This window comes from Fukomys damarensis, unplaced genomic scaffold (genome assembly GCF_012274545.1).
Source record: "Fukomys damarensis isolate Sample0158 unplaced genomic scaffold, DMR_v1.0_HiC HiC_scaffold_33, whole genome shotgun sequence".
NCBI lineage: Eukaryota > Metazoa > Chordata > Mammalia > Rodentia > Bathyergidae > Fukomys > Fukomys damarensis.
In genome coordinates, this window is record NW_022900945.1 from 39,323,544 (window position 1) to 39,340,444 (window position 16,901).

At 35.4% G+C, this 16,901-nt stretch overlaps 1 protein-coding gene across 2 annotated transcripts in view; it reads right to left on the reverse strand.

Annotated features, from left to right (window-relative positions):
- The window catches only part of Vav3 (vav guanine nucleotide exchange factor 3), a 275,111-nt gene that overhangs the window by 49,908 nt on the left and 208,302 nt on the right, over positions 1-16,901 (reverse strand). For both annotated transcript variants that reach the window (XM_019204802.1, XM_033758176.1), the window contains exon 19: positions 11,469-11,605. In XM_019204802.1, coding sequence (XP_019060347.1) covers positions 11,469-11,605 — 137 coding nt within the window. The remainder of the gene's footprint in view (positions 1-11,468; positions 11,606-16,901) is intronic.

The window sequence follows — 16,901 nt, forward strand, 5'->3', positions numbered from 1 at the left end:
CCGAAGAACACTGTGACGTCACACTGCAACACTCAATAGGTGACACTGACGTGGTAAGAACCAAGTCTGAGACCCCGCGAAAAAGTGTCCTCCTTGCATGAATCTGAACTGAGGAAAACCTTTAACAGTTCCCAGAGATGTTAATTCTGAGTTTTTGTTTTTTTCTCATTGAGTTTATTGGTACATTTTAGGTATACAGCACAGTTATGTTCACCATCGGGATCTTGTACCTTTACATGACAGGTCTTGGTTCTCATTTTTTCCCCTTGTCCCTGTCCTCCCTTCACCCCCTCCTCCCTTCCCTATTTACAAAGACTTTGTTTCCATTTTTTCCTTTTTAAATGTCAAAGCAATAAATTTTCCTTTCCTTTCCCTTTTCCTTCCCCTTTCCTCCTCTCCCCTCCGCTTGCTTGCTTTCTTCCTTATTTCTTTGCCTTTCTCTCTCTCTCTCTCTCTCTCTCTCTCTCTCTCTCTCTCTCTCTCTCTCTCTCTCTCTCTCCCTCTTTGTTGTTGTTAGGAATCAGTTTTTGTAAGAAAGAAGATTTGATATTTTTACATTTCTTTAATGTCTTTATTTGCCTCTGACTATGAGGCAATATGACACTTGATTTTTAGATCAAGAGAGAAAAATATATGGTTTTAGAAAATTCAATTGGAACTAATATTCTTGTATGGTCTAGAAAGGATTGGAACCTCTCTCCTTAATCTAGGATAAAGAAAACACATCCTTTGAAGTGACTGATTTCTAAGGATACAAGGAGAAGAAACGCTGACACCACTCTGCTACAACTCCCCTCTCCACCCCCAGAGCACTTCTAGATCAGGTTCTGTGCTATTGCAAAGATCACAGAAACTTCCGCTTGCTCTTCCAGGCAGAGCAATCCCTTCCCTTTACCTTCTCCCTTTTTCCCTGTCCTTGAGACATCCTGGGTCTTCCTCATTCAGAACTCCTCTGAGGAAAAGGCTCATGATTTTTATCCTGAGGAGCATTTAAATCAACTATTTCTTCAGAACTAATCATTTTCAGTGTCCTGTGTAATTATGAAATAAAAAGTTTAATTTCTGATTAAAGAAATGTTAAGGATTAGGGACAGGAGCTGGGAGGGTATGGTGGTCTTCTATGAACCCAAACATGTCAGTTGGGCCCCTCACATTAAAAGCAGGAAGATGAACTTTAAAAAACAAAACAACCAGATAATCATTTTTGCATGCTAGAAAAAAATTAAAATTGTTAATGATTATTCAGAAATACACTGTCAGCATTTTAAGAAGATTTTCTTTCAGGTATACTCCCTATGATTCTCACAACACTTCCGTGAATTATTTACAAATTAAAATTCCCATTTCACAGATAAGGAATGTGAGGATGTAATAGTTTTTAGCTTTTAGATTTTTTTTTCTTTTTCTTTTTTTTTTTTTTTTTTTTTTGGTGTCAGGGATAGAACCCGGGACCTTGTTGCTTGCAAGGCAGGCATCAGAACCACTGAGCTAAATCCCCAGCCCAGCTTAACTTTTAGACTTCTAAGAAAACAAATACACAGTGAAATCAGAAGACAAAATGACTGAAAAATTTAATGGCCTTTCAAACACCATGAAGTGTGATTTGATTCAATAAACAATGAAGTAGAAAATTTATAAATAGCATATTATGGAAATAGCATCTCTGAAGTTATTCATTCTCGACTGAATTCCAATTTTGTCCCCTGCCCTGAGACAAAGAGACAGATTCCTGGTTCTTTCAGGTCTGGAGTGTTCTCACCAGGCAGGAGGAAGAACCAAGCACACCCTTAGAGTGCAGTATATGGTGCCAGGATAAAAGTCTCATTGGTTCAGAGAAGATCCCAGAGAAGGTGACCTCAATATTGATTGTTGATGGTAAAGAAGGTTTTAGCTAAGAGGATAAGGGGTAGAAGAGAAATCCAAGCAGATAAAGAAGATAAAGTACACAGCAATGGCTGGAGGTTTGAGACAACATGTTTCCTATGAAAAAGATCAAAGATTCCCCTAGTCAATGAGATTTTTTTTTCCCTTTTCCTTTCTTTAGCTTAAAATGAGAAAAATGTATATGTGTTTTTTAAAAAAAATAGGTTCCTCACAGGGTAAACTAAGATAAGAGCCAACTGACCGCAGCACATTCACTGGCATTGTATCTGGGATGGAACAGGAGTCCAACACCTTGCTGCTAAGGGACAAGTAAAGAAAGGTCCACTCCTCCCCAGGTTCCCTGTTTCTGGACTCAGTGTGATTAGGAATGTCTCCCAAGTCCCAGGAGTTTCTTAAATTCTCTCTATGACCCACAACTTTTTAAATTTCTTTTTATTTGTTTTGTATGGTTCTTTCTCTGAAATAAAAACTTTCAAAAAATGTAGAGCAAAAAAAATCCATAAAGGGGTGTTTTTTGTTTCCGGATGTTTCTACCTAAAAAGAATTAAACTACCTTTAAAAATGATTTTCTTAAAAGTGATTTTAAAAAGGCTCTCCTAAAACAAAGGTAGGATGATCTAACATAAATAACTAAAGTACATCTTGAGAACAGAGTTCTCAAAGCAACTAATTTTAATTTTACAATTATAGTTCTTTACGACCACAGTTCTAAACAAAGGTAACATGACTTTCCATTTACCCTTTTTATGGAGATCTCTGTGAATTAATCAAAGTGTGTGTAAAAACATTTTCACTCCTTAGAATAAAGATCATGTAGATGCATGATTTGTAACTGTGAAGTATCACAACTATTTTCTAGGTTATTTAACTTTCATTGTGGATAAAAATGCATGTATTTTTGGCACTGATTGCAGTTCTACTGCTTATAATTGCCTTTTGGTTCCAATTAGCTTATAAAATTCAGTGGAACATTTATAAAATCCAGTGGAACATTTGGATATTCATAAATGACAATGGAGCAAATTAAACCCCATGATATAAGACATGGGATCCTTATTGTTTCACAAGTTTTACTCTAAAAAGAAAACACATATAAAGCACACTATTGTAATAGATACCATAGAAGGAATGGCTTAATCTTAGGTTTGCCTATTTCTCTCACGTGCCCTCTTCCTCTTTGTGATAAGTATAATCTGTATCTTTTCTAAGAAGATAAACTTTCTAACATGAATAGTCTCTTCCACGAAGCATGAAGATGTTTTCTGTAGTCAGTAGGCCTTTATTATCACATTATGTAACCAAGACTCAAAAGCAACAGGTTTCTCATTAATTAGACGGTACAATCAGAATTATTCTATATGTTGTTCCATTCGGAAAAATCTATGCCTTACACCTGCACTAGGAAATGTACCCTGAATGGCCAATTTCCTATTTTGTATTCATTTCACTTGAAGACAATTTTATAGAGCTTTCAAGGAAAGAGAAAGGAAAAAAAGAAGACAAAGAAGAAGAAAAAAAGCTGCCAAAATGAAACCCTTCAAAGCAAAGATTTTTACAGCTCAATTGACAATTCATTGTTTGAAAGAAGTTACAATGAAGATGCAGATAGCCCACTCATTTCAATAGCATTAGAAATTACTGTTGTTATAATAATAATACAGACTAGACTATTCAAAGAAAGTCCCTGATAGCGGAGGATAATTTGTATTCTGCAGACATAGAGTATGTAGAAAACATGACAGTCTACAATAAAATCTGACTTTCTACACTAATGAGTGGAGTGATTCACTTGAAAAAGAAGTGAAGAAAAAATTTAGAAAGCAAAATTCATGAAAATTCCAGAACAGGCCAAAGCACTTAACTAGTAAAAAACACAGTTTTGAAGTTCAAATGCAAAGCCACTGAAACATTCTATTAAATATTTTAGATTTTTATCTATAGGTTAAACTCTTTTTTGTTGTTGTTGTTTTTCGGGGTTTTTTTGGTACTGTGCATCAAACTCAGGACCTTGCACTTGCCAGGCAGGCAGGTGCTATATGCTGTTGAGCTACATCACTGGCCCTATATATTTTTAATAGTAGGATTTACAAACACTTTTAATTAAAAAAAAAAAAAACCTCAAAATGTATTCAAGTGCCTCACTTATCCTGATCTCTGGCCCTTCCTTAGATCATTGAGCCTATAAGGTTAGACTGGATTGTCTTGTTTCTGATCCTTCCAATATAAATCATGGACACCAAACACACAGTAGAAACTCTGGAAGTATTTGGATTGATGGATAAATGAAGATGAGCTACATTTTAATGAACACTGTTCTGGAACTCCTCTAAGTATTATTTGTTTTATTCCGTATGTGGTGTTTTTTGTTACTCTCACTTTGCAAATAATAAAACTGAGGTCCCTAGAATAAACCAACTGTTTAAAGTCACTTCTCCAGTAGACAGCAGTCAGTGACATTCAGCAAAATAAGCTATGATTTCCTAAATTCTAGCACCGGAAAGAAAAACACATCAACTTGTTCTTCTGGTGCTAATTATGTGCAATCTCAAGTAAGGTGGGATGGGGATCAAAAGAGGTGCTTAACATCTATGTTCTCAGAAGCAATTTTAAAATCCCACAGTGGGAGAGTCAGGTATTTTAAGATATAAACCAAAAAGTATGTCCTTCTTCTTAAACATTCAAGTCAGCAATTAATGTACTTGGAAGCCCTACAAACATACCTAAAGACACACATTACTTAACAAGATCAACCAACACAGTCTTCACATTGCTAGCCACAAGAAGAAGAAAATACTTTTGTTGAAAGTTTTTTTAAAACAACATTGCAGATCATGCTGTAGGGTAAGAGGAGACTCAGCCTAGTTCTCTATATGTGCTTTCTTTATGTCTAGTCTCTGAAAACAGGAAGCCAATTTAAGCACGATAGTCTTGGAAAAGTGTAAAATAGGAAGTGCTTTTTAAATGAGAGAAGACAACTGCATTAAGTTCAATATAAAGTTTATGGTAAGTAAATTTTTATTATACCCTAAGTGTTTGAAAGCATACCTTTTATTTGGAAACCATCACAGCTAATGTATAGAATTCACTGTAATACCTTATTTTGTGGCTATGCTTAACAAGTTGGTTTGCAATTGATGACCAAATAGTGAGCTGCCATAAATACAATGAAATCTTTATCAAGCAGATGATCTTCTTATGGCACATATTGGACTTATCTGGGTCTCAGTACAAACTATTTAGGTCTTCTCTGAGCTCATTTGAGCCCAAATGTCTCCTAATATCTAGAAATGAGGTTGACTGTTGACACTAATGTAAGGCCCACCTTATGTGATTCAGCGAGAAGTGAGCATGATTCTGGTCTAGTCTCCCTCAAGAGTCATCTGAAATTAAGACACAGTGATCAACTGACTTGACCAAAGCCATGAGCCTTCTCACTTACAGATATATGACTAGAATCCAGGCCTTCTAACTCTGCCTCTGTTCCTTTCAATATGGCAGAATTTATTAGCTAAAAATCTTTTTATTGACTTAGAGGTGCATAAAAGAATTCTGACTCACATTACATCCATGTTGAAAACATTAGATGAATTGTTAACATGTCTTAAAATTCATACATACAAAATTCATACAGCTGCCACCAAAATGAAAAGTTCTTTAAAAGACAGGAGACCAAATGTCACATCAATGACTAGGGCTGATAATTGAAGCATGAATAGTGTCTGAGTAGTGGATACAGAACTGGCACTCAATACATATTTGCTGATCTGAAATAAATGTGCTAATTGTTTTTCTCTGTTCTAAACATTAACCTTTCTTGTTCCTAACCGACAGATATCCTGCTCCCAAACCCCCAACGACAACAAAAAAAACCCAAAGAAAACCACCATACATTCTGACATTCATTGGTGCTCATTTCTCCTACAATACCCTTGAGCACTTTTAAAGCCATTACACCATAATCTTCATGTTTTCAGGCAGCTGAAGAAGAAATGATAATTAATAATATTTTTCCGTTTCTGCAGAAAGAATAGGAGGCAGTACAATTTAGTAAAAGGAGTACTAGGCTGGCTGTCATAGAACCTGAAGTCCTACTTTCAGCAATGTGTACTATAAGAAATAAATCAAATAATCTGATAATATTAAGAAAAATTTTGAAAGTACCATCTAAATCTATGATAGCAAAAATATACTCAATAAAATGATAAAAAATATAACACAACTAAGTTTTACAAATCCAAGGTATCAGAAAATAAAACTAGGAAGGAACAAAGAAAGCTTGGTTAAAAAATATGAGGCCCAATATTCTCTCAATGTTAAAGCTAAATGACTCTGGACACACACAGTGCAAATTTCTAGGAGTCCTGCTGGGCTATTCCCATAGTCTGTAGAGTGGTCTCAGATACATCATGGTTTGGTATCTACATATATGTACCAAGATCTTCAACACCTCCTGCTTAGCTTAACCATCTCTTGTCCCAATCTCTACAGTGAGAAATGGACAAGCTTTTAGCACCCTTGAGAACTGGTTACAAAATCAATTATCAGAACTGCTCAGACAGCTTCGCCAATGTCTTCTGTCTGTGGTACAGTGTTATTTTGGTGGTGTCTGGGAACCACACCTCCTGATATTCAGTTAGTATAGTCCCCTCCCCTTCTGCTTAAGCTGACTCATGTTCTACTTTAACCAACAGAAAACTGCAGAAGTAACTGCCCCAGTTCTGGACACAAAGCTTAAGGAGCATCTGCTTTTACACTCCAAGGAGGAAATGACCATTAAGAGGTCTAAATAACCTGAGACCACCGTGCTGTGCAGAAAATGCAAGAGTCTCTGAAGCAGTCAGTTTAGCAGACAGTGTCAGCTGAATTCCCAGACAGGGAGAGCCCAGCTGCCAAATCTGCAAATGAGGCCATTTTGAACCTTACTAGCAACTCTGCCAACATCAAGTGATGCAGAAGAATCACCTTACCAACCTATGGTATTATAAGAAATAATAAGTCATTTAATAAATACAAAATTGAAACATAAATTTGATGAAGGTGAAATAAACCTATGAAACTGGGCTCTTTATCACAAAGAAACATGCCTTCTTATATAGCACAAAAGCTGCACTCCTCATCCCTAAGAAGCATAAACTTTAGGAGAACAGTATGAGAATAATCATAAATAGCATGGCTACAGAAGGAGCAGTAGAACATGGTAAGAGGGGTAATAGGGGAAAAAAGTTTCACAGAAGCGGCTCCAAATAAAATGCCACAGAGTAGTAGATGGGGTGCATGGGAGTAACGATGGACATGTAGGTAGAAGAATGATGATATCTAAGCTCAACAGAAACAGGAAAAGATACAACATGGATTCTAAAGTTCCTAAGTACCTCCATCAGAAATAACACAGTGAATCTGGTATGGGAAGATGGAAGATACTGAAAGATATCAACAAGAAGTCATGTAATTACCTGAAAATTTGAAGTGGTACAAATGATGGTTATCATACGTAAATTCTAGAGGTGGAATCACATGATGGAAGAGTTGACAGAAAGTGACAGAAGAGACCAGTTAGAAGGTGACAAGATGACACGCAATAGTCGATCAAAGTAGAAATTTTATAGTGGAGGGAGACAGGGATAAGTACAGAGAGTAACTGAGAAGATAAAATAAGGAAGAGTAAATGAATACAAATGCGGAGAAAGGTGAACGAGAAACAGGATTATAATAGACAAAAATTTTACATTTGACTGTAAGAAGAGTGGTAGAATGAATAGCTATCATTCTAGAATCTGGAACACTCTAACAACACTATCAATTATTTTTTACCTAAATGACATCTATAGAACACACCACCCCTGAAAAGTAAGTTGCATTAAATACATACTGTTTTTCTGGGCCATAAAACAATTCTTAATAAATTTAAAATGATTTATATCGTATTAATATATTCTTATGATATCAAATTAAATTAGAGGTTAAGAACAGATGAAAAAATAGATATGTTTAAACTGATTTAAACATTACACAAAATATAAATGTTACACAAAATGTACATATATGGAAACATCACATATTACTCTATTAATATATAAAATTTTTATGTTTCTATGTAGCAAGTAAAAATAAATTTAATTTTTAAAAACTAATAATAGAAATATATATGGGAAGACTCTAAACGTTTGAAAACTACACACTATATTTCTAAATAACCTATATAAGATGTTGAAAGGGCAATTAAAAAGTATTTTGAACTGACTGAAAATGAAAGCACAACATTCCAAACTTTTGGTAGGGAGCAAAAGTTTATTTAGAAATGTACAATACTAACTGCCTATATTAGAAAAAAAAAGGACAATACTCAAATCAATGAGCAAACACTTTCAGAAAACAGAAAAAGAAAAATAAATTAAACCCAAGCTAAAGAGAAGAAAAGAAGCAATAAGGATTCAGGCACAAATCAATGATATAGGAAAAACAAAAAGAATAGAACCAATCAGCCAGCAAAAGCTGATTCCTGGGAAAGATCAATGAAATTCACAGCCATCTAATCAGACTGATGAAGAGGAGGGGTGAGGGCACATGTTACTAATATCAGGAATGAGAGAGAGAGAAAACCACTACAGACTACAGATATTGAAAGGAATATGATGAACAACTTTAAGCTGTCAAATTTGAAAACGTAATCAAAATAAATGGTTTCTGTGAAAAACATAAATTATCAAAACTCACTAAAGAAGAAACAGATAATCTAAATAGCTCTATATTTAGTATATTTACTAAATAATTTGAATTTATAGTTTAAAGAAATCTTTCTAACAGGGAAACTCTAGGCTTAGAGAGCTTCTCTAGCAAATTTTATAAAACATGCCAGGAAAAAAAAATAACTAATTCTATAAAATCATGTTCAGAAAGCTGAAGAGAAAGCAATAGTTCCAATTCGACATATGCCAGAAAAAAAATAACTAATTCTATAAAATCATGTTCAGAAAGCTGAAGAGAAAGCAATAGTTCCAATTCGTTTCCTGAGTACCACATTATCCAAAGCAGACAAAAACGTTTCAAGAAAATAAAACAATATAGAATAATGTATCAGTACAAATTGGGTTTTATGTCAGGAAAGCAAGATTGGTTTAATATATGAAAATCAATCAAATTCACCATGTTAGTAAACCTATAGCATGATCCATTAATAAATCAGACTGTATCACTCTGTGTGTAACAATATTATGAAAATAAAAATAGGAACTACAGAATACAAGAAAATATACGGAAATGGTATATATTTTATAAAGGGTTTATTTCCATAATTCAATTATAAGAAAATGTAACTCGTTAAAAACATCATTCAATACTGGAATAAGTACGTCTCTATTGAAGCTGTATGGATGGAAATAAGCATGTGAAAAGATGCTCACCATTATTAGCTATTAGGGAAATGCAAATCAAACCCACAAAGACATACAACTATTTACCTGTTAAAATCAAAACATTAAAAAGACCAACAACATACCGTGTTGGCCAGCTTATGGAGCATCTAGATTGCTCCTGTTTAGCTGGTGGAAAGGTAACACAGTGCAGTGAATTTGAGAAACATTTTGGTAATTTCCCAAAATTTAATTATATATCTATGTATGGTCCAGCCATTTCCCTCTTGGTGTTTACTTAAGAAAATCAAAATATGGGGCCGGGGATTTAGCTCAGTGGTTCTACCCACTGCCTCACAAGTACAAGGACCCAAGTTCGATCCCTGGTACAAAAAAAAAAGAAAAAGAAAATGAAAATATATGTTTATACAAGACTCTTACCGAACGTTCATAAAAGCTTTATTTGTACTAAAAAAACTGAAAACAGCATGGAATTCATCACAAGCTAAGTAATAAACAAACTGGGCTATATCCATACATGGGATACTAATCAGCAATAAAAAAACTACAACAGGGTTAAACCTTAGAATAATCATGTTGACTGAATGCCATATATATAGAGAGGTACATACTATATGACACACTATAAAAAATTCTAAACAGTGCAAACTCATCCATAGTCTGAAAGTAGAACAAGAATGTCTCAGGGTTAGAGGTGTGGGCAACAGGGAAGGCTAAACTGGGACAGAAAAAAATCAGACTGATGGATATGTTTATTATCTTTTTCTTTTTCAGCTTTAATTGAGTTTATTGGTACATTATCTTGATTGTAGTGATGGCTTCACTTGTATACACATTAGTCAAATTCTATCAAATTGTATACTTTATGTATAAGCAGTATGTCATATATCTCAAAATTGTTTTTAAAAAGTGGCATCACTAATCCAATAACGGTTGTATCTACAAGAAATTACGCTGTGAATAGAATGGAGACAGAAGAACCTGAGCACAAACTATCTCCTTAACAAACTTGGCTTTCACGTGGGAGAGGAAGAGAGCATGAGGGATCCTCACAGAACCAGAAAAAGGCTGAGTTATATGGTTTTAAAATGAGAGGAGTTTGAGTAAATTTATATGCTATAGAAAGATGCCAGGTCAGAGAATAAAGCTGAAAAACTGGGATGGAAAAAATCCAAGAATAAAAACAAGTCTTGAGTAAGAGAAACACTATGAGTACAAATGCAAGCATGCTTTGTGGTTAGGCTAAGAGATTCAAGAGTCTGTGGAATTCAATATTATTCTTTCTCTTCCTTTTTGGAAAAGATGACATATGAGAGTAGTATATGGAAGAAAAAGGTTGGAGCACTGGAAATGCCATTGGCTCCAGCTGTTGAAATGATGGGTGGAGATAAACGTTCCACTGAGGAGTATTCTCATGTAACAAGATGGCAGACAGTAAAATAGACTAAGCAAATAAATATGGAAGTCATAGTATACTACAGCCCTGGGCTTTCTCTCCCTGTATCCCTCACTACATTTCATTCACGTGCCAATCATTCCCACTTTTCCCTCAATGCACAATATTCAACAAATTCTTTAATTTTGTTGGAAAACATTTCTAAGACACACAAGAAAATAGAGAATTACTTAATGACAACAGTGCTTTGTTATCCCGCTTTATCAAATCTTAACATATTACCATATTTATTTCACAAGGCTTAAATCAAATGTAGGCTTACTGATCAAGAGAGACTTTACCATCAGCAAACATTAACATAATCATTTCATTTTTTACATTTCCTGTATTTCATGAATAATATCTAGAGCACCTCTGAGAACTTCAGGTACCATGGGTAGGCAAAAAGTCAAATATGGCCTGAAAGAGCCACTGGCAAGCTAATTAGGTAGGTTCCCTGAAGTGAATTGTTAATATACTAAAGCCATGCAAATCAGATCATACCCACAGGTATTCGATTCAGAAAAAAAATGCTTGGGCAAAGTATGAATTTTTAATAAAAATGATAATTATGACTCACAGCATTGATTCTATTTTTCTTTAGCGTTCTAACAATCATTGCCACTTTGGCATGGTAAATATAGGAAACGTTAATAATACAAAATAATCCCCCCCAACATCACATAAAGATTCTGAAGCTGAAAGCATTTCATAAGTTTCTATATTTTATTTTCAGGCAGTAATACATTGTCCATTAAAAAGCAAAATTTGGACAGTACCTGCCAAAACAGACTGTGCGCATCTCCTCTCAGAAGTTCAACTGTATCCCCTGCCTGGATATGTAAGGGGGGTCCTTCATGAAGAGCCGGGGGTGGTGTTCCAGTATAGTTTCTAATGACCTGCATTTTTGGCAAACCTGAAAATAAGCAACACAAATTTTAGAATTGAGAAAGCAACAATGTGCGAAGTCTAAAATGTATTTTTTTAAATAAAAAAAGAGCCATTATTAACATTAAAAAGTTTTACTAACACCAGTTCCAAATAAACATCTGAAATAATTCCAATGGAATGCTTTTCAACTTTGTTATTGAGATGGTATTGGAATAAGACACATATTTATCCCCTGGTCCCTTACGTACTTTTCTTCTCCTCACCACCAATCTCTTTTTAGCTGAAAAAATATTTCTCTTTCAGCTGATTCCTGCTTCATAAAAGCACATCACGTATACTTTAATGGAAAAGAATCAATTTTTTCATCAACTCCATCCTTTCTGCCTATTACTTTCCTCTTGGGCACTGGCTGATTTCATCACAAAGGAGGTTCGCCCTTTCTGTGTATGTATCACACTGACCAGTATAAGGCTCATATCTTAGGGTTATCTTTGTAATTCAAAAGCAAAAAGGTGATGGATGTGCCACTGCAATACTTAAGACATTTATATGGAGAAACGCTTCAGGCTCAAATTTAGGCTTGCAAAACAGACCCAATAAAAGGAACATGTCTGAGCCAATAGCATCAGCAATTTTTGAAGTACGGTTCTATCGCTTCTCTTTGTAGTTCTTTGAATTGCAATGAAGCCCTCCGTTCAATATTTCATTTTTTGGGAACAGCAGCTTCAACTTTACATGGGCCTAATTGCTGGTCACAAATGGACCACCTCATAGTCACTTTTTCATTCAGAAGACTGCTCCCAGCTAAAAGAGAGATCATTCATAAACACAATTTCTGCTGCACATGTAGGGACTTAGGCCATTGTTTACTATACTTCAGGAATTTCTATTCTGATGATGGACTACAATGACAGGATCACTGTGTAGCACAAAGCAAAGAAAGAGGATTAACTACTCATCTGCTTCTAGACATCTAAAGTTACCTAGAAAAGACCTTGATAGCTGCATGAAATGCTCCAGCAAAGAATTAGTAAGATCCTCAGCTGTAGCCAAGGCTTCCTTATCAATCCAGTGAACCAGAAGGCAGAGGTCTGAAAAACACTGCGCTGTTCACCCCAATTTAGCAGTGGTGGCTGGGTGAGGTATGTTATGATCGCTAAATCTCCCCTTGCCTTCAGTTCTTGTGCCACTGACCCTGGAGGGATGACTTTAATCCCACATCTTTCATGGAGTGTTTCCCTGCTGGATATTATAAGGTTACTCCCTCTCACAAACAGCAGATTTCATTGTCTTTCCTCAAAACAACACTTGACAAGAGAACACTTCTTGGTAAAGTGTTTATTAGACTTTTTCTCAACATACTGTAAATGCCTTCAGAACAGAGAGTACACGTTCTATTAAACTGCTACTTTTAACCTAAAATTAAATCTAGACATTCCATACACATGACAACCGACTTAAAAGCTCAATAGATGAAAAAAGTTTCAGGAAACAGAATTGTTCAGAGCTCTAGTTTGCATGACAGTTATTCCATGTTTAGGGGCCATAGTTGTGCTTGGTCTCCATTTAAATGAGTATTTCTAGGGCATGGAATGTACTCATTGGGGAAATTTTGGTTTTAGGTTAAGTTTTAAATAGAGGACAAAGGTAAGAAAGAAGAGTCTTTAAACATGAAATAGCTCAAGTGGTCGCATATACCGTGGCCAACAGAGTTTTTTTACTGTCAACATGTCCAAGTGAGTCATACTCAAGAATAAATGATTAAAAATTCATAAAATGTTTAGGGAAAAAATTAACTCTGAGGACACTCAATTACCCAAATATGTACTAGAGATTATAATACAGAAATGCCCAGGCTGCATATGATGCTGTAAGGTATCAAGCACACAGACAGACTATAATACTGTCTCGTGTCTTTTTAGATGGACTTGAATGTCTCAGCACATGGTCTCGTAAAACTCAAAATGTTTAAGATGGAAAAGTGTGCATTTATTATTATCATAGTCTGGCTGAGAATTGAGATTTATGCTGCAAAGTAGCAATGATGGATTTTTTTATTTTATAGTCCCACTAATTTCTCAGCTTGCATTTACTCTGTTTTCTACAATTATTCTTCATTATGAGCTTCATTTGGGAAGTGGACCTAGCAGCACATTCATACAGGTATGTTGCTGATCTTCCTAAAACAAAAATAATGGGATACTTGCCAGTGGTCATCGCTGAACCTAGGTGATAGCCAGGAGGACAATGTACCTAGCCTCATATCAGCCATCAACAACTTGTAAAGCACAGTGTTCATTAAACTCCCAATTGAGTATGGTTTGCCCTTTGACTGTACAGATCAAAGGATAAAAAGATTGGAGGAAGGGGACAGCCAAGATGCATTCTGATACTTTGCTCTTGGTTCTGATGTTAGCATATAGGTGGTGTGCTACAAAACTTGTAGGATGAATGACTGTTCTGCAAAAGGCCCCTTTGTATTCCTTCATTAAAAAAAAAAAAAAGACAGAAAAAAAAAGGACAGGAACATCACTGTGAACATAATCACATTAACCAAGATTTAAAATGCAATTAAAATAAGTAAAAAAAAAGAGAATGGGTTAAACTTCACACCAGCACTCAACCATCAATTTAATACTTAACACAATCTATTGCCACAGCAGGCATCTCACTTTACAAATGAGACCAAGAACAGAGAATAAATTAAATGTACTGATGCTCATATTTTGAATAGCCATTTACTGTTGATTTAGTGCAGATTTTCCTCTTCCCATAATAATATATGCCTGACAGGCTTTAACCTCTGTTTAAAAATGGCCAGGATGGAACTTTCATTCCATGTCCCCATGACAACTCGGTCATCATGGCACAGTTTATTAACAAGTTTTTCCTGAAACTCACTTAAAACTCTGTGTGTAACTGCTCTCCATTGACCTGCCTCCTTCCATCTGGAATTATGCTGAAGAAGGCAAATCTCCCTTCTCTCGATCACAGTTTCAAAATTTGTTCAGGCTGAAAATCCCTAGTTCCTTAAAAAAAAAAAAAAGTATCTTCCCTTGGCTCGCCACACTTCAAGGGATTCTGAGATGCAAAAACCACACACTGTAAAAGTAGAAATGTAGTTTTCTTCATTGACACTAATTAATCAGAAATAAAGAGCCAAAGGTTATATTTTTTAAATGACCAAAACTATATATTTCATTATATTATAAACCCAGACAGCTGCTTCTTTCTTCTTGGCAAAACACAGACTCAGTACTTGTTTATTTTCTTTCTGCCCCACAGCCGCATTTACAGTGGGCATGTTGGTACAATTACAGTGCTACTACCAAATCTTATTTATATTGCAACTACCCTAACAGCCTCAATATTAAATGCAAAATAATGTGTAATTTCAACATATATGCTTTGGCAATCTTGAAAATTCCTGAAACTTTATATAGTCAATTATCTTTATCTAAGGGAATAATGATTAAAATGGCTCAGAGAAAATTAGATCTCATGCCAGACGTTTAGTTGTTTTGGCTTGTTTTACTCCCTATGATAAATGCTTTGTTGTACAGCTAACTATACTCTTAAAATTTCACTTGGGGACAATTTTTCCCTTTAATTTATATCCATACTAGTAATTGTCCTTGGGTATTAAATCAGACAAAGTCCCCAAGTCATCCTTATGCATGAAAGATTAACACCCAGAAGAACTGGCAATATTACAGTGATGGTTATACTTCAGAAACAGTCCTAGAGTTCTGGTTAAATAAAACTAAAGCCACATGTAAGTATGTGGAATGCTAGTTTCAAGAAAATATAGAAAATGGACCAGAGATTTAGCTCAGTGTTTCCGCCACCTGCCTCGCAAGTGCAAGGACCCGAGTTCAATCTTGGTATGAAAAATAAAGAAAATATAAAAATTATTTTTAATAGGGTTTTGGGAAATAAGATTTCCTTTCAAATCTGACTTCAATGCCACTATGCGTTTTTTTTTTTAATGTTAATAGATGGTAAAATCCCACTAGAAATTTTGCCAGATACAAACTGTTGCACTAATAATTGTCACTTAAAGTGAACTTAACAGTGGCTTGTACCAGTATCAGCCACTGTGCCTTCTAAGCAGGAGGAGAAGAGTGTTTGCCACAATATAGATTAGTATCTCTAAACGATGCTGATATTACTTCCCTGATGCAATGGGCTCCCTGGGGGCAATAATTTAGAGGACAGTGCTGCCTGTGAGATAGATGCACTGTCAGTACTGTGCTGGCCTTTCACCTCTGGGTGTAATTTAAAATCTAAACACAGCCATATTAAAATATAATTAGTTTTACAAAATGTTGGAGGTTGGTTTATCCTGGGAAACTGACCACAAGCGTAACACATTCAGTCACTCATTAACTGTGTCTTGTGCACTTGCCAGCGCTGGGCATGACAGCTTCAGAACAGAGCAGGGCCAAGGTTCCTGCCCTCAACCAGCCTTTACTCAGTCCATGAATAGACAGGCAGGGATATAAACATTTTAGAAAATTGTGTTTAATAAGTAATATTCTGACATATGTATTAAATTTTTTATACACATTTCCTGCCTGTGACCTTCAAACTCTAGTTGGGTTTCAGAATCTCATTCCTGTGGATACATGTAAAAGGCACTATGACCAACATCCACCATGACCAAACTTGCTTTTGAGAAAATTACACTTAAGTAAGTGTTGTACCAACAAAACCTGCGCGCTTTAAATTAAAATCTAGGCCCTTCCTGATACAAGCCCACAGTCTAAACCTCAAGTCCTGACAGTCAGGTTAAGTGCCTAAGATGCTCGGTACTGGGCTTCCCCTGCCCATCACATCATAAAAGGCTTTTTCCAAGAAAGTGTTACTCTTTCCCTCACTTGTTGGTCTTCCTAGAGGAGCATGCTCTCCAAATGGAAACCATCTGCTACAGCAGAAGCAGACAATTTGGTGAAAAACAAACTAAAGAACTAACTGTTCAAAAGGGAACACTTCCCATCAATGATTTTTAAAATTTTCACCCAGAGAAGTCTACTTTACTTTTGTAAACAATGAGTCAATGAAGGAAATAAGCATTGCTCATATAATAACAAGGATTAGGCGTAGACGCCTGCCTCCAACTTTATAGGCACTGACTAGTCACTCTTTGGCCATGCCTATCAGAATATTACTGAATCAAGGAGAAAAGTTATAATAATGTCTTTGGAAGTCTCTTTCTAATCTATTAAAAAGATTTTATAGGATATCAACTATGAAAGAACTTAAAATTTCAGGCTACCTTCATATCTATACAAATTTAACATTTTATTATATATTATATA